The sequence below is a fragment of the Oncorhynchus mykiss genome, chromosome 2, assembly GCF_057628025.1.
Source record: "Oncorhynchus mykiss isolate SJ-2025 chromosome 2, ASM5762802v1, whole genome shotgun sequence".
Lineage (NCBI taxonomy): Eukaryota > Metazoa > Chordata > Actinopteri > Salmoniformes > Salmonidae > Oncorhynchus > Oncorhynchus mykiss.
The window spans coordinates 12203099-12229374 of record NC_143023.1 but is presented as its reverse complement, the minus strand read 5'-3'; the positions used below and the strand labels follow the sequence as shown (position 1 = coordinate 12229374).

General features: G+C 44.0%; 1 protein-coding gene across 4 annotated transcripts in view; it reads right to left on the bottom strand.

The window, feature by feature from the left end:
* Positions 1-25365, bottom strand: part of LOC118936508 (anoctamin-10) — a 53124-nt gene extending 27759 nt beyond the window's left edge. For 2 of the 4 annotated variants that reach the window (XM_090188983.1, XM_090188986.1), the window contains exons 1-12: positions 25136-25365; positions 23969-24190; positions 22680-22839; positions 21846-22043; positions 21415-21549; positions 19700-19819; positions 18914-19483; positions 18611-18666; positions 18433-18507; positions 11748-11930; positions 11121-11312; positions 10768-10896 (exon numbers count right to left, since the gene is read on the bottom strand). In XM_090188983.1, coding sequence (XP_090045109.1) covers positions 10768-10896; positions 11121-11312; positions 11748-11930; positions 18433-18507; positions 18611-18666; positions 18914-19483; positions 19700-19819; positions 21415-21549; positions 21846-22043; positions 22680-22818 — 1797 coding nt within the window. In that variant the 5' untranslated portion in view covers positions 22819-22839; positions 23969-24190; positions 25136-25365. Of the gene's footprint in view, positions 1-10767; positions 10897-11120; positions 11313-11747; positions 11931-18432; positions 18508-18610; positions 18667-18913; positions 19484-19699; positions 19820-21414; positions 21550-21845; positions 22044-22679; positions 22840-23476; positions 23756-23968; positions 24191-25135 lie in introns of those variants that run through there. The other 2 variants (XM_090188985.1, XM_090188984.1) reach the window with 2 other exon arrangements.
* Positions 25366-26276: the final 911 nt, after the last annotated feature.

The window sequence follows — 26276 nt, the reverse complement described above, 5'->3', positions numbered from 1 at the left end:
GAGGTTGTTACACTGATTGAAATGCAACATTAAAAACACCACAGCCTTTTAGCTGATTGGTACTTGACAATAGGAGTTTATGGGCATTTAGAGAGATAGGGTTGGCTTGGCACACGTTGGAAAACCAAAGAACACTAACAAATGCAAATGTTAGTTGAAAGGGGTACATTTCATCTTGAGGCCCTGACTCAATATCAAACTACTTCTCTATGATGCTCTAAACAGTGCAGAAGTGTGAATTGAGACAGTACCTGTAAGTGCTAGCATGGCAATCTGTGGCCTTTTGTACCACAATCCCCTCTGCTCAGTATTCACCCCATGTAGCTGGGGCCAGAACTGCACTGCCTTGTTCATTTAGCAAATTAGCATTTCAATCCACCTTGATTCCAACTGATCGGGAGTCATTTTTTACAATTTATTCTGTGAAGCGGCACGAACAGAATTTCTTAATCTAACTTTTCACGTGGGGGGTTTGTGAATAGATCTCGTCTGAAAGGCGGCCATTGGTGGCTTGCCATAAACACTTCGACATGTTGCGGAGACATGCATGGTTCTGCAGTAACCCTTGGGACAGCCAACTGCAGAGTGACAATGAGCCTCATGGAGCACCGTGCAGTCACACAATGTGACAGGCCAGAGTCTGGCAGCAGACTGTGTGTTCTATAAGGATATGAGACTAATGCAGAAAGAGGTGGCACGTCTCCCACATGAGAATGAATGATTACATCAAGATGATTCATACCAAGTTACTTCAGCTCGATCCAATTTCCGTTTATTGATCTCTCGAGGCAGGTACTGTTTCCTCTACTGTTCCTCGATGTACCGCGAGGTCGGTGTGAGACCTGTTCCTCTGGGCCCTGGTCAAAAGTAATGCTCTATATAGGGAACATGGTGCTATTTGGGATTGCACCCAAGGCATTGATGGGCAGAGGAGACAGGGTGGGTTGTGGAGAGGTCTCCAGGCCTGCAGAGATTATTCAGTACAGCAGGCAGGTAGCTTCAATAAGACTAGACTGGAGTCATATAGTAGAGGAATAGCATTGAACAGGACTACAAAGGGCTGGAAATAGAGTTGCCAGTCAGCAGGGGGGCACAGCTTCACACAGAGCTGATGCACACTACATTAATACACAGGTTCAGTCCCAAATGGCACCCTATTCCATATATAGTGTACTACTTTTGACCTGTGACCTATGGGCCCTGGTCAAAAGTAGTGCATTAAATAGGGAATATGGTGGGATTCAGGGCACAGTATCTGAGTCAATGCACAGATATGACTAGAGCTAGCACTAGGCTGATCGTGCTCTACAGAACAGAAAAGGAGACCACAACCATGGTGACAGAATCAGACATTCAGTTACTGGGTACAAAGGGTTCTGGACTTCAACAACACACACCACAGACTACATCACAGTGGCTTCAGAGGACAATAGCTGATTTCCCTTTGGCAAAGCAAACCGTGAGGGAGAAAGATAGACAGCGTTGTTAGGAGCCAAACAAATAAAGCCAGCTGCATTATACCAGGCAGTGTTATCATATTTTAGCATTATAAAGGACCAAGACAAGAAGGGACGGCTAAGGAACGGTCTATTTTGTTGTTGTCATTTAGCAGATGCTCTTATCCAGAGCGACTTACGGGAGCAATTAGGGTTAAGTGCCTTGCTCAAGGGCACCGACAGATTTTTCACCTAGTTGGCTAGGGGATTCGAACCAGCAACCTTTCGGTTACCTCCCTATACATTCTGACATCTCTTGACTCTGTCATAGTACTAAACACTTCCTAATAACCATCTTTAAGGGTGGTTTAAGGGACGGTCCTTAACACTGCAGCCCACTTTATTTACAGTGCGAGTTCAATTTCAGTTCATCCCCATGAAAAGAATAGCCCCTCTCCCACTTCCCATACCTACAGTAGATACATGCCCCCGTTCATTGTCACTCATGTTGTGAAATACCAACCATACGGGGTTTTGCGGCACGATTTCAGAGGCACAATTCAGATATTGTCAGCACACTAGTGTTATGGATCTGTGACACCCTCCTACTATTCTGGCTGTTACACCAATGACACAGTAAGAGTGGTTAATAAGACCATACACAGTCTGCAGTAGAGTTGGGCTGCATACAGTCCCATTATGTCCCATCTTAAGAAGTCGTCTACACCTGCGTCCTTGATCGTCAGCAGGCTAAACGGACATCTTCACTTCACCTCTGCAGTAGCGGTGAGCCAGCCCAGCTTCTGTGTCGAGACAGAGGTACTTACTACTCCACCATACATCACAACTCCCCTTCCTCTCTCCTCTGTGTCAACCTTTATTTGAGATAAATCACCAGGACAGACAGAGCAAACCGAGTGACTGACTGACCGTCCTCTCCTCTCCCAGACATCCTCTATGCATCCCCCAGACAGGTCATTAGTATTTCATCCTGGGTTGTGAATTACAGGACAAACCTCTGTTAGAGTTGTCACTGGATGTTCTGTTTCTGTCCACACACACACACACGTTAGCAGGTAATAGCCGGCTTTCGGGATAAAACAATTTGAAAAGCCAACAAATAAAATTGGAAAGGCCGATTTTACATTTTTCAGCCAAATGTTCTGGTCTGTTGCATAAGATTCATTGCTTTTTAAAAAAAAAATTCTATCTAATTTCTATTTTTTATATTGTCCCAAAACTGTCCCAGGGTCTGTTTGGGCTATTTTGTTTCTTGACAAGCTGACCAATAGAATAGGTCAATTCTTTTTACTATGGGGGATAGTAGATTGACATAGGTGGCGAGCCCACCATGGCCTTTTTGCCTTTACCTCCCTTATCTCACCTCATTTGCTCACATCGTATATAGACTTGTTTATACTGTATTATTGACTGTATGTTTGTTTTACTCCATGTGTAACTCTGTGTCGTTGTATGTGTCGAACTGCTTTGCTTTATCTTGGCCAGGTCGCAATTGTAAATGAGAACTTGTTCTCAACTTGCCTACCTGGTTAAATAAAGGTGTTCTCAACTTGCCTACCTGGTTAAATAAAGGTGTTCTCAACTTGCCTACCTGGTTAAATAAAGGTGAAATAAAAAAATAAAAAAATAATGCTAGGGGAAGCTAAGCTTTCCCTAAGTAAATTGAAATAAATTGCCAAAATGATATCGCCTAATTAGCCTACAATACAGAAATAAAATAATTCAAAATAGGCAACTAAATCATGATTTAGCCACAGAGGACCATTAGCTTCCCCTAGTCTAGTTGTTTTAAATCTCATTGACTACAAGTCGGAAAGAAAGGCAACTCGCGCAATTTAGGCTGTGCACGTTGCAAATATCAAATAGATGATTGTCGGAGGTACAACTGTCAAGGAAAAGTAGAAGACCAGCAAGCCGTATCGCAATAATTATAAATTAAATTGCGGGGAAACATAGTTTGGAAAGCAAATGGCTATTGCTGTAAAGAGAAGACAATGAAAATATTCAAATCTGTCTTTTAGTTGAGTAATGTCTGCAGTTTTCAGTTTGGCTATTTGTTTCAAGAGTATTAGTCTATAAATAAATCTCTTTGCCAAAATTCGTCATCTCTCCCATGTCTTATTCGACTAGTAGTTGTTCTGAAATGTTTATTGCTTGACTACATTTTACTCCCTTGTCTGTAATATAACACACATGAATTATTAATTTTGGTTGCCTATCCTGTTTGTTCTATAGAAGGTATTTGACTGTTGTGAACCACAGAAAGTATTTGACTATAGCCACAAAATTAAGGAAATTAGAAAGGGGGGTGGGGGATTTCGGCCAGAAAATACACTTGAAACAAATAGCCAAACCGAAAACTGTAGATATTACTAGTGCGATCAAACCGACATAAAAAATCTAATGAAACGCAGCCTAACTGATCAGAAATCTCAACTAGCAAGCAAGTCGCAGCAATGAAGAATCGAGTGTGTGCGCGTTCACGTGAAGGGGGGGGGGTGTTCTGGCAGGGGGAGATTTTCGGCACAACACCGGCGCCAAAACTAATCAGTTGGATGGCCTTTGATAGACATACGCGGGCACGGGACCTCCTATGTCTGCACGCGCTCGTTCATAAATATGTTTAATGTGTTTTATAGTAAAGCACACAGGCAGCTCCTGAGTTTCCAGTTTGGGGAAGTTTACAATCTATCCTACCATTTCTACCGACCTGCGTGACAGTTAGGATTATTTTATATGCACATTTTCATGGAACTGTTTCATCTCAATAATACAATTGTCATTTCTCAAAATCATTGTCACGTGGTTAATCATAGAAATCTGAAGTAAAAGGCTAAATATGTAAAGGTGAGAGTGCCAGCCTCCGCCACATGGACACACTGTGATCCATAAATATGTAAAGGTGAGAGTGCCAGCCTCCGCCACATGGACACACTGTGATCCATAAATATGTAAAGGTGAGAGTGCCAGCCTCGACCACATGGACACACTGTGATCCATAAATATGTAAAGGTGAGAGTGCCAGCCTCGACCACATGGACACACTGTGATCCATAAATATGTAAAGGTGAGAGTGCCAGCCTCGGCCACATGGACACACTGTGATCCATAAATATGTAAAGGTGAGAGTGCCAGCCTCCGCCACATGGACACACTGTGATCCATAAATATGTAAAGGTGAGAGTGCCAGCCTCCGCCACATGGACACACTGTGATCCATAAATATGTAAAGGTGAGAGTGCCAGCCTCCGCCACATGGACACACTGTGATCCATAAATATGTAAAGGTGAGAGTGCCAGCCTCGGCCACATGGACACACTGTGATCCATAAATATGTAAAGGTGAGAGTGCCAGCCTCCGCCACATGGACACACTGTGATCCATAAATATGTAAAGGTGAGAGTGCCAGCCTCCACCACATGGACACACTGATCCATAAATATGTAAAGGTGAGAGTGCCAGCCTCCGCCACATGGACACACTGTGATCCATAAATATGTAAAGGTGAGAGTGCCAGCCTCCGCCACATGGACACACTGATCCATAAATATGTAAAGGTGAGAGTGCCAGCCTCCGCCACATGGACACACTGTGATCCATAAATATGTAAAGGTGAGAGTGCCAGCCTCGGCCACATGGACACACTGTGATCCATAAATATGTAAAGGTGAGAGTGCCAGCCTCCGCCACATGGACACACTGTGATCCATAAATATGTAAAGGTGAGAGTGCCAGCCTCCGCCACATGGACACACTGTGATCCATAAATATGTAAAGGTGAGAGTGCCAGCCTCCGCCACATGGACACACTGATCCATAAATATGTAAAGGTGAGAGTGCCAGCCTCGGCCACATGGACACGCTGTGATCCATAAATATGTAAAGGTGAGAGTGCCAGCCTCGGCCACATGGACACACTGTGATCCATAAATATGTAAAGGTGAGAGTGCCAGCCTCGGCCACATGGACACACTGTGATCCATAAATATGTAAAGGTGAGAGTGCCAGCCTCGGCCACATGGACACACTGTGATCCATAAATATGTAAAGGTGAGAGTGCCAGCCTCGGCCACATGGACACACTGTGATCCATAAATATGTAAAGGTGAGAGTGCCAGCCTCCGCCACATGGACACACTGTGATCCATAAATATGTAAAGGTGAGAGTGCCAGCCTCGGCCACATGGACACACTGTGATCCATAAATATGTAAAGGTGAGAGTGCCAGCCTCGGCCACATGGACACACTGATCCATAAATATGTAAAGGTGAGAGTGCCAGCCTCGGCCACATGGACACACTGTGATCCATAAATATGTAAAGGTGAGAGTGCCAGCCTCGGCCACATGGACACACTGTGATCCATAAATATGTAAAGGTGAGAGTGCCAGCCTCCGCCACATGGACACACTGTGATCCATTGGTGGCTAAAGAAGAGCGCATTGAACTCAGAGATAGGCCTACTGCTGCATTGAACTCAGAGATAGGCCTACTGCTGCATTGAACTCAGAGATAGGCCTACTGCTGCATTGGCCTATAGGCTATATCTTCCATCATCAACTAAGTACATTACATAGGCCTAAAGCTGACAAATAAAAACAGTAGAAAATATCCTGATTAAAATGTTGGTTCTTTCAATCACATGAATCTCTACTCCGCCTGTCTGCCTCTCTTTCTGTCTGTCTTGACTTAGGCTATTGCTAGTGAAGTGCAACATTGTATCAAATCATCAACTGGGTCTGGCCAAAAGCTGTTGATAGGGAACTTGCAACACTGTATCAACTAGCCTATTCCAGCCCCTTGAAGTTTCTGTGCCAGTGAACTCCGGACAGACAGCGGTGTTTTTAATGACGTTTCCACTAGCTATATGGGGTCATCAGATCATGATATTTCTCTTTTTCACACCAACGCTTGGTGATTATCGAGGCCGGGAGTGTTGGAAAGATTTTTCAAATTCTGAGGAACTATCTTTCACAATGGATGTTAAAAAAACAAACAGACTTCGTTGACAATGTGAGGTGAAGAAAACATGACTGAGGAGCTCAGCTTATTATTTAAGAACTTGAAACTATATACTAGTGATTTTGCTGTTGGTCAGTCGTCTTGTTGGCTGAGAAAAAGTTAAATGTGGACAGTTATTCTAACATATTCAAAGTGGTAAGGACACACGTCATTGCATCCTCCACCTGCATGTTCTGTTAAAATGAATTACCATCATCTAAAATGTGATTTCTGTCATTCTGAGCACCGTGGGCAGACACCCTAATCATATTGGACCAGTACATTCCTCAAATGTCTGTTAATTAAATGAAAATGCTATGGGTCAAATGTCTGGCACCACATTTTCACAACGGAAACCCTGACACACACACAGAGAGAGAGCTTAGGTAACATTTTCTAAAAATGTGTCACTGTTTGATAGCGATAAATACATTTACATATTTAAATCAAACAGCAAAGTAAAAGCCACACTAGATGCAGTGTTCAGGGATTAAGTTGGTACACAGGACACATCCCAAATGTTACCCTATTCCCTACATAGTGCACTACTTTTTGACCAGAGCACTATGGGCGCTTGCCAAACCTAGTGCACTAGCTACTGTATATAGGGATTTGATTGGTTGGTACAGGGAATGCCAACTGTCAGTGCCCAGGGTCTGGGGCATGGCAAACCTGCTGCTGGATTCTAATCTGATTATCTGAAAAACACCGTAAAATGGGATTGGCTCTCTGACTCCCTGCCTTTTTAACCCTCATGGAGAAAGTGACAACAAAGACTACTGATGTGTTTTACTAGCATAAATAGTATAGGCTATATCTGGGAATAGGATGGAAGGTGAAATAGAAATACTTCCTCCCGATTTCTCCTTTTTCCGTTGAATGTTTATTCCATCTCATTTTTAAAAAGTATAGTCAGTCTGTGCTTTGGTCTACGGATAATGCATGAAAGGGTAGGTTAACATGAACTATAACTATTACATAATCTGTGCAAATGTACAAACACATTCAACTTGACAATGACAACAGCATTTTAGTGTGTGCAAACTTGGTGTAATAATAATAATCTTTGCATGTAGGCTAATCATTACATCTAGGAATGTTCCATCAATCCAATGTCTAGTGACCGCTTAGACTGGGATCAGTGCATCAGAGGCAGAGGTTGGAGAGAATGCCTGGCCTGGATGCCCTGACTGCCAAGGCATCATCAAGTGTTTCAATTACTCCTGATCCTTAGCCTTCTCTTCTCTCTCCCCTCCTTCCGACCGTCTCTGTGTCCGTGGCTCAGCTACCCTGTTGCCTGGTTACTGCTCTGTGAAGTATGCCATGCTGTACAGTAATTACCCAGGTATCACCTGCTTAACAATGAGCCCTGTCCCAGCCAATCACAGACAGGAGAGAGGAATAACAGCTAGCCAGGAGAGCGAGAGAGACAGAGCCGAAGGGCCCTCGTAACATTTTGCATTGACTAGACTGAGTCCATGGCCTTTAAAACACAAACTTATGCAAGATAGATCACATGTATGGAAGTTAGCCTATCAATGCACCATTATATGGTGGTGAAGAAATCAAATTCCACAAGATACATTTTTTTCATTTGATGCTACAGATGTTTTTTTTAAATGGGGGGGGGGGGGGTCAGTATTTTCCCCACTCTCCTCCTATATGATCCGGTGGTCTGGTCCCACAACATAAGTCACTGCACTATAGTGCTGTCTGCACCTCAAAGGTGAAATGAGGTATTGTACAGCAGCAACATATCACTCTGTGTCGTAGCGCTGGATGGACTCAGAAAGACCTGTTCTCTGTATCTTAGAGCAGGACTGACATCCCTGACAGAAGGCACTATCCTGCTCTGCTTCCTGTAACTGGCTTGGTTATTATGGCAGCATTCTAAATGGTACACTATTTCCCTATAGTGCACTACATTTTACCATGGCCCATAGGGGAGTATATGGAATAGGGTGCCATTTGGGATGCAGGCTATATGTGCGCAACATTGACTGCCTCTGTAGCACTACTCATAGAATAGAATCTAGATATTCATAGAATATAATCTAGATATTCATAGAATAGAATCTAGATATTCATAGAATATAATCTAGATATTCATAGAATAGAATCTAGATATGTATAGCCTCTGCCACAGTGTATCATGTGGATCAGTGATTCATGAATATTTCTCAAATCGTTTCTGGCAGATATTTTGCGGTGATTATGTATTGACAACGTTCAATGAATACATAAACAAACAATGCATCCAGAAAAGGATCAGTGTGTGTGTACCCTGTCCCTGCATGCTGAATAGCAGGGCTGGTTCTGCTGCTCCAGTCTGTAATGGACTGAATCATCTGGCAGGGAGACGCCAACCCACAGATCTACAGGAAATGTGCTGCTTGGCAGCAGTGTGAAACGTGCCTGGATGTACAATAAGCTAGTGAGTTAGGTTCATCTCTCTCAGCTACTACCCTCATTTCTCCTTCTCTCGCAACCTTGTGCTCTCTCCTATTTCTCTCTCTTGTTTTCTTTATCCCTCCCTCACGATCCCTATCTCTTTTTCATGCGCAGACAACCAAACAGTAATTCAGTGTGATAACCCCCGTGCTGTAGATTTGTGTGACATCACGTTCTACAGAGTGAGGTGGATTGCAGAGACAGTGCGAGAGAGAGAGAAAGAAAATAAACTCTGATCCACCCTGCTCTCTGCAGCAGCTCACCTCCGTGCCAACTTCAGCCTGAGCTACTGAGGTTAGAGGTCACGGCATTATATTACCACACAGCATCAAGGCCTGAGCAGCCGAGCACAGAGCCCAGGCACAGAGTATACAGGCCACACACACTCTTCATTCTCACAGGGTGGTCAGGGCAACTCCCTGGGCGCTGGAGACATACAGTATGTGCAGGAGGAGGTGTGTTGTATTTACTGCTGCCTATCTGGATGGCCATGATTCTGTCTGTATTGCTGCTGGTCTGTATTAGCTGGTGCAAAGACAGGAAATCAATAAATGCACAAATCTGAAGTGTTTGAACTGCAGTAAATGGATTGTCATACACAGTTAGTATTAAGAGAACTGGTTTACTTGCTCTGCAGCTGTTCTGTAGACAAATGCAAAAACTATTTTCAACCAAACATTCACCCATGACCTCGTTTCAAATCCATAAAAATACAATGTTGTTTAGCATATAGATAAAACACACTAGAATGGCCTCTAAGGACTAATAAAATAAGTGTATTCTATTCTAATGAACTACCTCTCCTCTGCTTCAGGCCCCCCCTCTGCTCTTTTTTGTCTTAGCTATTTTAAGCATTTTCTCTCGAGGGCTGGAGGTGCAAGCGGAGGATGTTGCACAACGAGCTCCCCCAATTGTGATCCTAACAAACGTGGACTGACTGGAGTTATTCTGGGTCTAGAAGCTCTAACAGTGCATATTCCACACATATCTCCCCCACTAACACATGTCCTATCTATTGGCCTACCCTCTGTACGCTTACCTGCTTACAGCTGCACTCAAAGACACAGTGGAGGAGACGAGACAAGACCTACAGTACAGCCAGGACATAAACACCCTGTCATCATCATCTTTACACACGCTACCAAAGCAGCAAGGATGGAGCTCTCATTCTATGACTCTCTGGCATCATCTGCTGGCCAGCCTGCTTCAACTCTATTCTGCTGGCCAGCCTGCTTCAACTCTATTCTGCTGGCCAGCCTGCTTCAACTCTATTCTGCTGGCCAGCCTGCTTCAACTCTATTCTGCTGGCCAGCCTGCTTCAACTCTATTCTGCTGGCCAGCCTGCTTCAACTCTATTCTGCTGGCCAGCCTGCTTCAACTCTATTCTGCTGGCCAGCCTGCTTCAACTCTATTCTGCTGGCCAGCCTGCTTCAACTCTATTCTGCTGGCCAGCCTGCTTCAACTCTATTCTGCTGGCCAGCCTGCTTCAACTCTATTCTGCTGGCCAGCCTGCTTCAACTCTATTCTGCTGGCCAGCCTGCTTCAACTCTATTCTGCTGGCCAGCCTGCTTCAAATCTATTCTGCTGGCCAGCCTGCTTCAAATCTATTCTGCTGGCCAGCCTGCTTCAACTCTATTCTGCTGGCCAGCCTGCTTCAACTCTATTCTGCTGGCCAGCCTGCTTCAACTCTATTCTGCTGGCCAGCCTGCTTCAAATCTATTTAGGCGCAAGAAGCACCAAAACAGACACAATCTTGGAAATAAGTTGAATTCGATTTTAAAATGAGTAGGAAATGATTGCATACATGTCTAGTCAGATTGTGTGTGAAGAGTGAGAGGTGTGAAAATGGTACAGTACCTCGAAGCCCACCACCCACATTATGAGCTGTGTCTCTGACTCCGGGAAATAGGACTTGACTTGGGGGGACATGCCAATCAAGGCACAGTTGGTCACCACGGCGATCACACTCATGGCCTCAAAGGCAAGCTGGAAGAAAAGAAAACACAGGAACTTTCCCCCTCTGACTGGTCTCCCTTTCCTTCCTATCCACCACAGTTCAAAACAATCATCACAGTTAGACATGAAACCTTTTTATCCTTGAAAACGTTATCTCCTTTAATTATCAAATAAAGTCCATCAAACCAACCAACCACACTAAATGTACTATAGAGAACTAAACAGAGTAGAAAGAGCTATTAGGTCAGCCTTACCTGCCACACCCCTATATTGGCTGCAGGCTCAGAGAAGGGTCTTTTGAACACCTTGCACATCTTGAAGGCATCCGAGTAGACCTCTGTGACGTTGTTGAGCACCACCAGCACCGCGGCCAGAGGGTAGACACAGGAGAACAGACTGACATAGCCAAACAGCAGGAACAGCTCCAGGTAGTCATCAAATGTTCCCTTAATAGAACACAACAGAGTTTATACAGATTCATGAGGTTAGACGAGAGCATTACAATACCCACTTCAGCCACTGGACTCTTCATCGATGTCTGTCTAAACACTGCAGTAACATTTCACTTGATGGGGGTATTCTGTGCATAAGGCAAGCATAACAGCATAACCAATCAAGACAGTGGTTAAGAGCGTCGGGCCAGAAACCGAAAGGTTGCTGGTTCGAATCCCCAATCCGACTAGGTGAAAAATCTGTCGATGTGCCCTTGAGCAAGGAATGAACCCTAATTGCTCCTGTAAGTCGCTCTGGATGAGAGCGTCTGCTAAATGACTCAAATGTATTGTAAAGATACTGCAATGCACATGAAGGTATCATTCACATTCATCACAACCTTCCTAGTTACACTTTCATTCCCCCGTAACTTGAGTCCAGCAACTCACCAGGTAGGTGCTCATGTCTGCCTCCAGCTTGACCTGCTCAGAGAGGGGCAGCTCCTTGTCTTCCATGGTTTTTATCATCCTCTTATGGGCCTTCTTGTTCCTCCTCCTCTGGAGCCAGTAGGGCAGGAAGGCCTCCATGATCTGGTTCAGGATCTGAGACGTTATCAGCAGCGTGGCCAGACTCTGAAAGGAAATAAAAGAGGATATTGATAGTAGATAGTAGTAGCAGCAGTAGTATGAGTAGTAGCAGTAGTAACAGTAGTAGCAGCAGTAGTATGAGTAGCAGCATTAGTAACAGTAGTAGCAGAAGTAGTATGAGTAGCAGCAGTAGTAACAGTAGTAGCAGAAGTAGTATGAGTAGTAGCAGTAGTAACAGTAGTAGCAGCAGTAGTAACAGTAGTAGCAGCAGTAGTATGAGTAGTAGCAGTAGTAACAGTAGTAGCAGCAGTAGTAACAGTAGTAGCAGCAGTAGTATGAGTAGTAGCAGTAGTAACAGTAGTAGTAGCAGTAGTATGAGTAGTAGCAGTAGTAATAGTAGTAGTAGCAGTAGAATGAGTAGTAGCAGTAGTAATAGTAGTAGTAGCAGTAGTAATAGTAGTAGCAGCAGTAGTATGAGTAGTAGCAGTAGTAACAGTAGTAGTAGTAGTAGCAGTAGTATGAGTAGCAGCAGTATGAGTAGCAGCAGTAGTAGCAGCAGTAGTATGAGTAGTAGCAGTAGTAGTATGAGTAGTAGCAGTAGTAACAGTGGTAGTAGCAGTAGTATGAGTAGTAGCAGTAGTAACAGTAGTAGTAGCAGTAGTATGAGTAGTAGCAGTAGTAACAGTAGTAGTAGCAGTAGTATGAGTAGTAGCAGTAGTAATAGTAGTAGTAGCAGTAGTATGAGTAGTAGCAGTAGTAATAGTAGTAGTAGCAGTAGTAATAGTAGTAGCAGCAGTAGTATGAGTAGTAGCAGTAGTAACAATAGTAGTAGCAGTAGTATGAGTAGCAGCAACAGTATGAGTAGCAGCAGCAGTATGAGTAGCAGCAGCAGTATGAGTGGCAGCTGTAGTATGAGTGGCAGCTGTAGTAGCAGCAGTAGTAGCAGTAGTATGAGTGGCAGCAGTAGTAACAGTAGTAGTAGTAGTAGCAGTAGTATGAGTAGCAGCAGTATGAGTAGCAGCAGTATGAGTAGCAGCAGTAGTATGAGTAGTAGCAGTAGTATGAGTAGCAGCAGTAGTAGCAGTAGTATGAGTGGCAGCTGTAGTATGAGTGGCAGCTGTAGTAACAGTAGTAGTAGTAGTAGTAGCAGTAGTATGAGTAGCAGCAGTAGTAGCAGTAGTAGCAGCAGTAGTATGAGTAGTAGCAGTAGTATGAGTAGCAGCAGTAGTATGAGTAGCAGCAGTAGTATGAGGAGCAGCAGTAGTATGAGGAGCAGCAGTAGTATGAGTAGCAGCAGTAGTATGAGTAGCAGCAGTAGGATGAGTAGCAGCAGTAGTAACAGTAAGTAGTAGTAGCAGTAGTAACAGTAGTAGTAGCAGTAGTATGAGTAGCAGCAGTAGTAGCTGTAGTAGCAGTAGTTTCAGCAGCAGTATTAATAGCAGCAGTAGTAGTATCTGTAGTAGCAGCAGTAGTAGCTGTAGTAGCAGTAGTTTCAGCAGCAGTATTAATAGCAGCAGTAGTAGTATCTGTAGTAGCAGCAGTAGTAGCAGCAGCATTAGTAGTAGATGTAGTAGCAGCAGCAGTAGATGTAGCAGCAGCATTGGTAGCAGCAGCAGTATGAGTAGCAGCAGTAGTATGAGGAGCAGCAGTAGTAGTATGAGTAGTAGCAGCAGCAGCAGCTGTAGTAGCAGCAGCAGCATGAGTAGCAGCAGCAGTATGAGGAGCAGCAGCAGTATGAGTAGCAGCAGCAGTATGAGTAGCAGCAGCAGTATAAGTAGCAGCAGCATTGGTAGCCGCAGTAGTATGAGGAGCAGCAGTAGCAGTATGAGTAGTAGCAGCAGCAGCAGCTGTAGTAGCAGCAGTATGAGGAGCAGCAGCAGCATGAGTAGCAGCAGCAGTATGAGGAGCAGCAGCAGTATGAGGAGCAGCAGCAGTATGAGTAGCAGCAGCAGTATGAGTAGCAGCAGCATTGGTAGCCGCAGTAGTATGAGGAGCAGCAGTAGTATGAGTAGCAGCAGTAGTAGTATGAGTAGTAGCAGCAGCAGCAGCTGTAGTAGCAGCAGCAGTATGAGGAGCAGCAGCAGTATGAGGAGCAGCGGCAGTATGAGGAGTAGCAGCAGTAGTAGTATCTGTAGTAGCAGCAGCAGCATTAGTAGCAGCTGCAGTAGCACCAATAGTAGCAGCAGGATAAGTAGTAGCAGCAGTAGCACCAGTAGTAGTAGTAGTAGCAGCAGCAGTAGTAGTAGTAGTAGCACCAGTAGTAGTAGCAGCAGTATCAGCAGCAGGATAAGTAGTAGTAGCAGCAGTAGCACCAATAGCAGTAGTTGCAGTAGCAGGATAAGTAGTAGAAGCAGCATTACTAGCAGCATTAGTAGCAGTAGCACCAATAGCAGTAGTTGCAGCAGCAGGATAAGTAGTAGTAGCAGCAGCAGCAGTAGATGTAGCAGCAGCATTGGTAGCAGCAGCAGTATGAGTAGCAGCAGTAGTATGAGTAGCAGCAGTAGTAGCAGCAGTAGTATGAGGAGCAGCAGCAGTATGAGGAGCAGCGGCAGTATGAGTAGCAGCAGCAGTATGAGTAGCAGCAGCAGTATGAGTAGCAGCAGCAGTATGAGGAGCAGCGGCAGTATGAGGAGCAGCGGCAGTATGAGGAGTAGCAGCAGTAGTAGTATCTGTAGTAGCAGCAGCAGCATTAGTAGCAGCTGCAGTATTAGTAGCAGCAGCAGTAGCACCAATAGTAGCAGCAGGATAAGTAGTAGCAGCAGTAGCACCAGTAGTAGCAGCAGGATAAGTAGTAGCAGCAGTAGCACCAGTAGTAGTAGTAGTAGTAGTAGTAGTAGCAGCAGCAGCAGTAGTAGCAGCAGCAGGATAAGTAGTAGCAGCAGCAGTTGTAGCAGCAGCAGCAGCTGTAGTAGCAGCAGCAGCATGAGTAGTAGCAGCAGCATGAGTAGCAGCAGCAGTAGTAGCACCAGTAGTAGTAGTAGTAGTAGTAGTAGTAGCAGCAGCAGTAGTAGCAGCAGCAGCAGCTGTAGTAGCAGCAGCAGCATGAGTAGTAGCAGCAGCATGAGTAGCAGCAGCAGTATGAGGAGCAGCGGCAGTATGAGGAGTAGCAGCAGTATGAGGAGCAGCAGCAGTATGAGGAGCAGCAGCAGTATGAGGAGCAGCGGCAGTATTAGTAGCAGCAGCAGTAGCACCAATAGTAGCAGCAGGATAAGTAGTAGCAGCAGTAGCACCAGTAGTAGTAGTAGTAGTAGTAGCAGCAGCAGTAGTAGCAGCAGCAGGATAAGTAGTAGCAGCAGCAGTTGTAGTAGTAGTAGCAGCAGTAGCAGTAGCACCAGTAGTAGTAGTAGTAGCAGCAGCAGTAGTAGTAGTAGTAGCACCAGTAGTAGTAGCAGCAGTATAAGTAGTAGTAGCAGCAGTAGCACCAATAGCAGTAGTTGCAGTAGCAGGATAAGTAGTAGCAGCAGCATTACTAGCAGCATTAGTAGCAGTAGCACCAATAGTAGTAATTGCAGCAGTAGCACCAATAGTAGTAGTTGCAGCAGTAGCACCAATAGTAGTAGTTGCAGCAGTAGCACCAATAGTAGTAGTTGCAGCAGCAGGATAAGTAGTAGTAGCAGCAGTAGCAGCAGTTGTAGCAGGATAAGTAACAGCAGCAGCAGGATAAGTAGTAGTAGCAGCAGTAGCAGCAGTTGTAGCAGGATAAGTAACAGCAGCAGCAGGATAAGTAGTAGTAGCAGCAGCATTACTAGCAGCATTAGTAGCAGTAGCACCAATAGTAGTAGTTGCAGCAGCAGGATAAGTAGTAGTAGCAGCAGCAGCAGTAGATGTAGCAGCAGCATTGGTAGCAGCAGCAGTATGAGTAGCAGCAGTAGTATGAGTAGCAGCAGTAGTAGTATGAGTAGTAGCAGCAGCATTAGCACCAATAGTAGTAGTTGCAGTAGCAGCAGTTGTAGCAGGATAAGTAACAGCAGCAGCAGGATAAGTAGTAGTAGCAGCAGCAGCAGCAGTTGTAGCAGGATAAGTAGTAGCAGCAGCATTAGCACCAATAGTAGTAGTTGCAGTAGCAGGATAAGTAGTAGCAGCAGGATAAGTAGTAGTAGCAGCAGCAGCAGCAGCAGGATAAGTAGTAGTAGCAGCAGCAGCAGCAGCAGCAGGATAAGTAGTAGCAGCAGCATTAGCACCAATAGTAGTAGTTGCAGTAGCAGCAGTTGTAGCAGGATAAGTAACAGCAGCAGCAGGATAAGTAGTAGTAGCAGCAGCAGCAGCAGTTGTAGCAGGATAAGTAACAGCAGCAGCAGGATAAGTAGTAGTAGCAGCAGCAGGATAAGTAGTAGTAGCAGCAGCAGCAGCAGTTGTAGTAGGATAAGTAGTAGTAGCAGCAGGATAAGTAGCAGTAGCAGCAGCAGTTGTAGCAGGATAAGTAACAGCAGCAGCAGGATAAGTAGTAGCAGCAGCAGCAGCAGTTGTAGCAGGATAAGTAACAGCAGCAGCAGGATAAGTAGTAGTAGCAGCAGCAGCAGCAGTTGTAGCAGGATAAGTAACAGCAGCAGCAGGATAAGTAGTAGTAGTAGCAGCAGCAGCAGCAGTTGTAGCAGGATAAGTAACAGCAGCAGCAGGATAAGTAGCAGCAACAGCAGGAATAGTAGCAGCAGTAGCACCAATAGTAGTAGTAGCAGCAGTAGCACCAATAGTAGTAGTAGCAGCAGTAGCACCAATAGTAGTAGTTGCAGCAGCAGCAGGATAAGTAGTAGCAGCAGCATTAGCACCAATAGTAGTAGTTGCAGCAGCAGGAGCAGGATAAGTAGTAGCAGCAGCATTAGCACCAATAGTAGTAGTTGCAGCAGCAGCAGCAGGATAAGTAGTAGCAGCAGCATTAGCACCAATAGTAGTAGTTGCAGCAGCAGGAGTTGTAGCAGGATAAGTAACAGCAGCAGCAGGATAAGTAGTAGTAGCAGCAGCAGCAGCAGTTGTAGCAGGATAAGTAACAGCAGCAGCAGGATAAGTAACAGCAGCAGCAGGATAAGTAACAGCAGCAGCAGGATAAGTAACAGCAGCAGCAGGATAAGTAGCAGCAACAGCAGGATAAGTAGCAGCAACAGCAGGATAAGTAACAGCAGCAGCAGGATAAGTAACAGCAGCAGCAGGATAAGTAGTAGTAGCAGCAGAAATAGTAGCAGCAGTAGTAGTTGCTTTCTCTTGAGCCCTAAGACCATGCCTCAGGACTACCTGGCATGACGACTCCTTGCTGTCCCCAGACCACCTGCTCCTGTGGCTATGGAACCCTGACTTGTTCACCGGACGTGCTACCTGTCCCAGACCTGCTGTTTTCAACTCTCTAGAGACAGCAGGAGCAGTAGAGATACTCTGAAGGATCGGCTATGAAAAGCCAACTGACATTTACTCCTGAAGTGCTGACCTGTTGCACCCTCGAAAACCACTGTAATTATTGACCCTGCTGGTCATATATGAACATTTGAACATCTTGGCCATGTTCTGTTATAATCTCCACCCGGCACAGCCAGAAGAGGACTGGTCACCCCTCATAGCCTAGATCCTCTCTAGGTTTCTTCCTAGGTTTTGGCCTTTCTAGGGAGTTTTTCCTAGCCACTGTGCTTCTACACCTGCATTGCTTGCTGTTCGGGGTTTTAGGCTTTTAGGGTTTTAGGCTGGGTTTCTGTACAGCACTTTGTGACATCAGCTGATGTAAGAAGGGCTTTATAAATACATTTGATTGATTGATAGCAGAAGAAGCAGCAGCAGCAGCAACAGAAGTAGCAGCACCAGCAACAGAAGAAGCAGCAGTAGTAGCAGCAGCAGTAAACAACTCTGGTTGCATCCCAAATGGTACACTTTTCCATTTACAATGCACTACTTTACACCAGGGCTCTAGGGCTGTGGTTAAAAGTAATGCACTATATAGGGAATAGGGTGCTATTTAGACAGAAAATGAAACACAATAACAGCATTGGGGATATTGCTAGTAGTGAGAGCCTTATATATCTATCGCTGTCTCTGCTGCTAGTGCCTCTAGCCATCCATGTCTGGAATGATGGATCACTTGAATCGGAACATCTAAGGCCAAAGGCTAGTAGTGACCAATGATGTGTATAAACTCTGGATTGCTGATGCTATGCTATGGCTCTCCCCAGTGGGAGCAGTCCTCTATAGGAATTAATGGAATTCTACAGTATTGAAATTCAATAGGACAGAATTACATGTATTTAAGATGTTTTGTTGTAGTAGTAGTAGTAGTAGTAGAGACAGTAACAATAGAACTATATATATATATATATACACTAAGATTTTTTTTATATCTTTGTTTTGTTTTATGTTTTGCTAACATAGAATATAAAATGATGCATTTGTGTCCGTAATAGAATATACATGTCAAAAACAAATGTAGACATTAACACATGCATTTCTATAGCTTCCAAAATCTTGTTTACAATGAAGGAGGGTTACCAAGATGGCTGCGCGGTGGCTTCAATACAGCGCCCCCTGTTAGTCATCCAGGGTATATATATACACATCATTGGTAGTGACCCACCTGTCTGAGAAGCACCATATCCTGCATCACAAAGGCAATGTAGAATAGGGAGGCAAAACAGTTGAAGAAGTTGAACTGGGGAGAGAAGATGACAAGTAAACTGTTAACAAAAGGATTTTCAAAATCAATGGAAACTTGAAATGATCATGGAAACAAACCAATTTCATGCATGACTCACCACCAGTACTTTAAGGACCAGGTGATTTTGAAATGTTGACTCAAGCCTGTGGTTTTCTAAAGCAAAAATAACATTGACTTCATAAACAGTGTGTCTTCTATCAAGTCAACAACTCTCCCTACAGTCAGCAAAAGAACAAGAGGAACACAGGAAACACCACTGTAGCATTAAGACAATGTATTTTTAGCCTCAATGATTTGTGTGTTCTGTTGTTTTCTGCATTGTTAAAACAACAGTGTATGTATTATAAAATATGAGCTAAAATGCATTAATCCACCCACCCACCCATCCAATCCCACTCACCCCAGCCAGTGAGGAACTCTGCAGCATAGCGGTATATGAGGTTCATGATCTCTATAACCACAGCGTAGATAATACTAGGGATAAAAAGTAGCAGTCCTGTCCAGAAGGTAGGCTCCTCATCATGGATCATCAAGGCCCAGCCCTCCATGTCAAAGTAGATCATCATGACGTACAGAGACAGGTAGAGGCACAGCAGCACAAAGGGAACAGACACCAGGTAGATCCTCAGCTGACGCTTGGCGTTTGAGTAGAGTGGCTCCGCCCGCCCCGTGACGGGATTGACGCCCAAGACGCCGTGGAAGCCCGGCCTCGGCTCCTCGAAGGCTTTCTTCCTGCTCAGGGTGCCCCAGCCGTACGCCAGCGAAGCGCTGAGGCGCTTCCACAACTCCAGGATCACCGTGCACCACACCAGGTTGAAGCCGGCGAACACCGTGAACTTGTCGTAGTCCTCCCAGTCGAAGAGGTAGTATGGTATCCCTATGAGGGCCATGGGGATCAGGGCCAAGGTGAAATACTCCAGGAAACCAAAGTAGAGTGCCATACCCTCACCAAAGTAGTGCCTGATGTCATCTGGATGGACCATGGGGAATCATGGGGAGGATTTAGTCACAAACAAGCTATTAGAAGGTTCTTAGAATGTTCCATGTCTTGTACATGGTGATAGCCTAATCATTGTATATACTCCAGTGAAGTTCATATTGAAAGAGATGGATAACACTAAGATAATACCGTGTAGCCTTAGGATTCAAAGGGCAAAATGATCAAGCCATGGCAACTGTAACTTACCAAGAGGCTGGAAGGACAACTTGATCTTTTTGAACCAGGAAAAGGAAAGCCTTTTGAGTTCCTCCTTCTCATGCAGAGGGAAAACTTGGACAAGGATCCCCTTTGATTGCATTCTGCGTACTGAGATTACATTAAAAACAGAAGAGTCAGTCCATTCACACCCCCCCACCCCCAGTCTCCTGACGCTATTTGTCATGTGATTCTAGCCATCTTTATTAGATAAACATAACAAAACTTGAACTAGTGGCCCACGCCAGTGTTTCCCCAAACCCAGTACCTCCAACAGAACATGTTGTTACAGCCTCAGACAAACTCACCTGGTTCAACTCATTGAGGGCTTGATGATTAGTTGAGGAGTTGAATCAGGTGTGTTTGTCTGGGACTACAATAACAAATGTGTACTGTTGGGGGTACTGGAGGACCAGGGTTTTCAAAGGCCTATGCTCTTTTGGTGAGAGATAATTACCTTGTTAAGTTGCTGAAGTGCTAAAAATGACTGAGAACATTGGCTACTTGAGAGCAATGAAAACAGTTGAGTTTAAACTGTTAACTTTCCTCATAATGAGAGAAAGCTTAGTTTTCTAAAACAATAGCATACAGACCCACATATATACTAGTATATTTGTATAAAAATAAAAAGCTTTAATTTCATGTCATTTCTTGACTAAATTATTTCCAAAACGTTGCATTATTTTTCTGAACAAATGGTTAAGCTGAATAGCAGTCTATCTGCTCAGCAAGAGCATTGACTCCTTATCTGGTATTTAAATAATCCACTGACATTTGCATATTTATTGTCCTTATTGCTGACTCTGATGGGGAGACAATGTGAGGATTATGTATGTTATGTTTCAAATATGGAATTGGCTTCAGACCTGGGTTCAAATAGTATTGGTTTTCATGTGTGCTGAACTTGACTGAGACATACAGAAGATCTATACACCTGACTGACATCAGCATGATGGAAAAGGAACAGGGATTCGTTGGGCCAGGTGATGTTTTTACACTTCTCAATTGTCCAGTATTGGTGATTGCATCCCCACTGGAGCTGCTTCTTGTCTTTAGCTGATAGGAGTGGAACCCAGTGTGGTTGTCTGCTGCAATAGCCTATCCGTGACAAGGACCGACGAGTTGTGCGTTCCGAGATGACGTTCTGTGCCGTTATTTGCCTGTTTGTGGTCCGCCTGTTAGCTTGTACGATTTTTGCTATTCTCCTTCGACCTCTCATCAACGAGCCGTTTCTGCCCACAGGATATTTTTTGTTTGTCGTACCATTCTCGGTAAACCCTTGACACTGTCATGCATGAAAATATACTGGAACCGGCACGCCTGGCACCGACCATCATACCACGCTCAGTCGCTTTGCCCATTCTAATGTTCAATCGATCAGTAACTGAATGCCTCGCTGCCTGTCTGCCTACTTTATATAGCAAGCCACGGCCACATGACTCACTGTCTGTAGGAGCGCACTATTTTGGTGAACGGAGTGGTGTACCTAATAAACTTCCCACAGTGTTAATGGCTCTGAGCTTCCCTAGCACAATAGAACCAATGGAATAGTCACAAAAGTCCAAACCCTGCCCATCTGGCATTCCAATCCAGGCAGCAGGCTCAGAGTATTTGAAAGAAAATGTATACTATTTGAACCCAGGTTTGATGACTGTGCACCCAGTGTTTCAGTGTGGCTGAGGTCATAGGGTCAGTGGTGTACTTACTGACTGACTTCCCTGGATACAGTTTCATCTTCGGATATCCAGGCACGTGGGCCTCATCCTTGGCCCTCAGGTTGTCCAGTTCATGTTTTATGATGTATTGACACTCTGCCATGCTCAGAAAACCATCCCCATCACCTGTAGTATAGAGACACAGACAATTAACACATTTAGTCACTTTACAATACAATAACGTGCTCTTACACTAGTGTAGTAATGATGTTTATTTAAACAACACGCTGTATTTACATAATCTAATTATCGTGTTGTATTGTAATTGTATAGTAATATAGTTGTAATAATATAATACAGAACATTTAAAATACTATTCATCATCTACAGTACATTCACAGTTTACTATGTATGCATCACTAATGGCACCCTATGCGATAAGGAATAGGGCGCCATTTGTGACGTACTGTACCCTAGATTACCTTGGAACTCTTTGAAGTTGTGCTTGTTGGCATACGTGAAGCCTCTCATGGAGCCGTCGTTGAACTCCTTGAAGAGGCCCACGTCCTCAGCTCCGTATAGGAGCCTTTGCCAGGAGGCCCCCACCACATACACATTGGGGTTGTCCTTCTCCGTGCCCTGAGCCCCTGGAGTCAGCTGCTCCACCAGCAGCTCAGCCCCTAACACAGCAGAGGAATCAGGACAGGTATGAAGGCATCAATAGACTAGGTGTTCATCCCAAATTACACCCTATTCCCTTTATAGTGCACTACTTTTGACCAGGGCTCAGGTCAAAAGTAGTGCACTATGTAGGGAATAGGGTGCCATTTTGGGACGTAACCTAGGACAACCATATTGTATCAACAGAGCCAGACTGACTGGTTAATAGATACAGTAACTAAAAGGGACTTTCACACTATTGTACCGAACCGTGCTCTTTTCAGTATGTATTTCACGATATAAGTGATAAGGTCAGCCTGCTTTGTTTTCACATAGCTTATCGCAGGTGGCATCAGGGCCCGTATTCATAAAGGGAGTGCTGATCTAGGGTCAGTTTTGCTATTTAGATCATAATAATATTTTATAAACAGATCCTAGATCAGCACTCCTACTCTGAGACGCTTTGTGGAAACGGGCCCAGATATGTTATCGGATCAGTTTCGCTCACTTTCAGAGAGCACGATAGAGTGAAAGCCAAAAGAGAGGAAGCAGAGGCAATTTGAAAAGCGATGGAGAGAAGAATGTTTAAACTGTTGGGAAGCTTCAAATCTCTGTTCCCAATATACAGTAGGTAAGCTAAGCTCAATGTACTGTACCTCCATCTTGCTGCTTGTCTCTGACCCTGTTTAGTAACCATGCGATGGCTTCCTCTTTGGTTTCCGAAACCAACTCGATGACCACCAGAGGTGCAAATGTTGAGCCATCACTGTCATACACTGACAAGCTTTTTTGCATTTTCCCCTCTCCCTGTGAAGCCTGGGGAGAGACAAGATAGGAAACAAATGAATTAAACATGACTGCCTACAAGGACCAAAATGACAAGGCCAGAATAGCATTCTTCAGTTTTGAACATCCGAGTATCAGTGTACAGTGAAAATATGTTTTGCATAGCCTAAATACATAAACAACATTGGCTATTTAAATCTATAAAATAAAATAAAATATCAGTTGTTGCACATACAAATGTTGCTCTAGGTAACCAAATTACTTATTGCTCCTCTTGCAAATGTGAGTTGCAGCACCTTCACCTGGCCTAAAACAATCTTATATTACCTAACAAGGTGTGGTATGTTCAGGGGTTCAGCCTTGAGGCGTTTTACTAGTCTGAGTACCAGTCTCTTTAGCTAACATTCCACTCCTTGCCACTCCTTGTCATTGCCAAAAAAGCTGGCCTTTCAGCAATCTCAACGTTCAATAGAGAGAAATAGTAATGGCGTCTTTTTGTATGCACTAACTCCGCCATAGCTTATGGGAAAACGAATGAAGTTTTGTAGGTTTTTTGGGCTAAAGAGACTGGTCTGATTCAGACGGGTTGGGTTAAATGCAGAAGACAAATTTCAGTTGACTGGATTCAGTTGCACAACTAACTAACTAACTAGGTATCCCCCTTTACCTTTCCCAGGCTAGCTTTTTACAGTCTGAAGTCGTTAACTTCTGAAGTTGCCTTCATATTCTAAAACGCCTTCTCTTCAAGTCATTCTTATGGCTTGGGTTCAGCCCAACTGATTGATGTCATTCGACTGTTTACTTTAGACGTTGAATCACAACGGCTTAAAAACAGATTTTCCATGTATTAAAGAGGTTAAAGTGTCATTTGCTCCAAAATCTGATTCTGAATATCAGCTAAAGCTGGCTAGTGACAGTGACAGCTGAGTGTTTTGGTGTGAGAGAGGGCGGGGCATGAACCGCACGTTCGTTGCAGTATCGATGGGTGGCTATAAACACTGTTACAGGGTATACTCATGATTGCTTTACTCTGAAGAAATGTGTTGAGCGTTGACGTAACATTGTCACGTACAACTGGGGAAACATTTGACGCAAATCGGAAAAGTAGATACCGGTAGGCCTTTTACATCAACAAATCTCTATAAACAAGGCTACTCACCACGTGCTTCGTTCGCTGGCGCAATAAGGTCCACTTTTAAAGGTTGCCCGCAATGCCAAGTCGACAATAAATACCTATTTCGAATCTTCTATTGTCTTGAGAAATCAGAAGAGTTGCTTGACTTCTGCCTCTCCACGTCACTGGCACTGACAGGCAAGCGCCGCTGTAGACTTCAGCCCGCAGTTATCACACCCACCAACGTGCTTTGCTGTGTGTGTAGGCCTACATAGCATAGAGATAGTTAGAGGACGCAACATTGTATCTGTCCTATTATGGCGTCTGTGAGAGCATGGGCAGTATAGTCACTTTTGTTCTTCTGCTACTTCTATGAGATAGTAAACGAACTGAAAGGGTGCATACTGCCACCTGGAGTGTGTTGTTTGAAAAGGTACAAAGCCAAGGCTGATGATTGAATGTCACCTGCAATTATGGAATGTTTGCTCACAATATAATTCATTGGCTGATCCCTCCTGATGATCTGGATGGAATTATGTGTTCATTCCTTAACCGATAAGAAGTCCCACACCAATGAATACTTCAAAATAGTGAAAGTCTTCAAATGCGCTGCCCATGCTTAGACCGGTTTTGGGGCACTAGAGTCCTGTATCTATCTCTATGGAACGGAGGCAAGTAAATCACGAAAATAACACTTTCAATGGGGCTTCCTCATTTGAATAGGATTCTAACACGTTTTTCTAGCAGGACAGGCATACGGCGTATGTATTTATTATGAAAAAAAAATACAGTAGTTATAATGTTGACAATATTATTTTAACATTTTATTTAACTAGGAATGTCAATAAAGAACAAACTCTTATTTACAATGACGGCCTACCGGGGAACTGCCTTGTTCAGGGGCAGAAATACAGATGTTTACCTAGTCCGCTCAGGGATTCGACCCAGCAACCTTTCGGTTACTGGTCCAACGCTCTAGTGGTTACCTGCCTTGTGGTTAGACTAAACCTCACCAGACAATGAGGTGAGGGTTATTATGATTATGGTCTTGCTCCCAGGATACAAGTATTGGTTCTTGTTAGTTTGGTTTGGCTAGTTTATTATTACTATTGAGGTTGTCATATAAAACACAGAATCCATAGCATTGTCTCTGATAAGAGCCTATCGAATACGACTACCAATTGTTGTGTAAATAATTGTATTTTACCATACCAGAGTTCATTTGTGGCGTGTGTGTGTATCTTCCGCAATATCACGTCCCACAGCGTCAGTAAAAAAAAGTAGCGTTCTTCTTCAGGGGTGTATTACTGAAACCGTTTACTTCAAACGGAAAACGTTTTGCAACGAAAACGAGACTTTATTGGTCAAGTTTATCAAAATTTGGGAGTTTATGTAGGTAGGTCCCTCCCCGTCTCGTTCGCTCAGAGGAAGAGACGAAGTGAGAAGTTTTAATCGTCCCAAGATCTGGCCACGAAAATAAACCAACTAAGTGAATCATTTTTGTATGGAGGTCAATGAGTGTCGAATTTAGAAAACAAAAATGGTAATTTCTTATTTGCTACTTGACGCTTATTTTATTGAATAGGACGTTTCGCAAATCTTAGGTGTTATGTGTGTGTATATATATAAGTGGACGCTTGTGGCATTTCGGCAAAAAATGACTTTATATCTTAGTTGTGCCTGTTGTCAGAGCTTCTGTCCCCAGCCAAGGAGGGCATACAGCAACACCTAGATATTCTCCGCAGATTCTGTCAGACCTGGGCCCTGACAGTGAATCTCAGTAAGACACAAATAATGGTCCTATAAAAGGTCCTGTTTCCAGGACCATGAATATAAATTCCATCTAGACACCGTTGCCCTAGAGCACACACAACTATACCTACCATGGCCTAAATATCAGCACCAAAGGTAACTTCCGAAAAGCTATGAACGATCTGAGAGACAAGGCAAGAAGGGCCTACCACGCCATCAAAAGGAACATACAATTTGACATCCCAATTAGGATCTGGCTAAAAAAAATACTTGAATCAGTTATAGAACCAATTGGCCTTTATGGTTGAGGTCTGGGGTGCGCTCACCAACAAAGAATTCACAAAATGGGGAAAAAAGAAATTGAGACTCTGCATGCAGAATTCTGAAAAAACATCCTCTGTGTACAACGTTAAACACCAAATACTGCATGCAGAGCAAAATCAGGATGATACCCGCTAATTATCAAAATCCAGAAAACAGCCGTTAAATTCTACAACAACCTAAAAGGAATTGATTCCAAAACCACAATAAGACCTAACCAAATCACGAGAATACAAAAAGGTAATTTCTTGACAAATTTGGAAAGAATTAACTAAAAAAT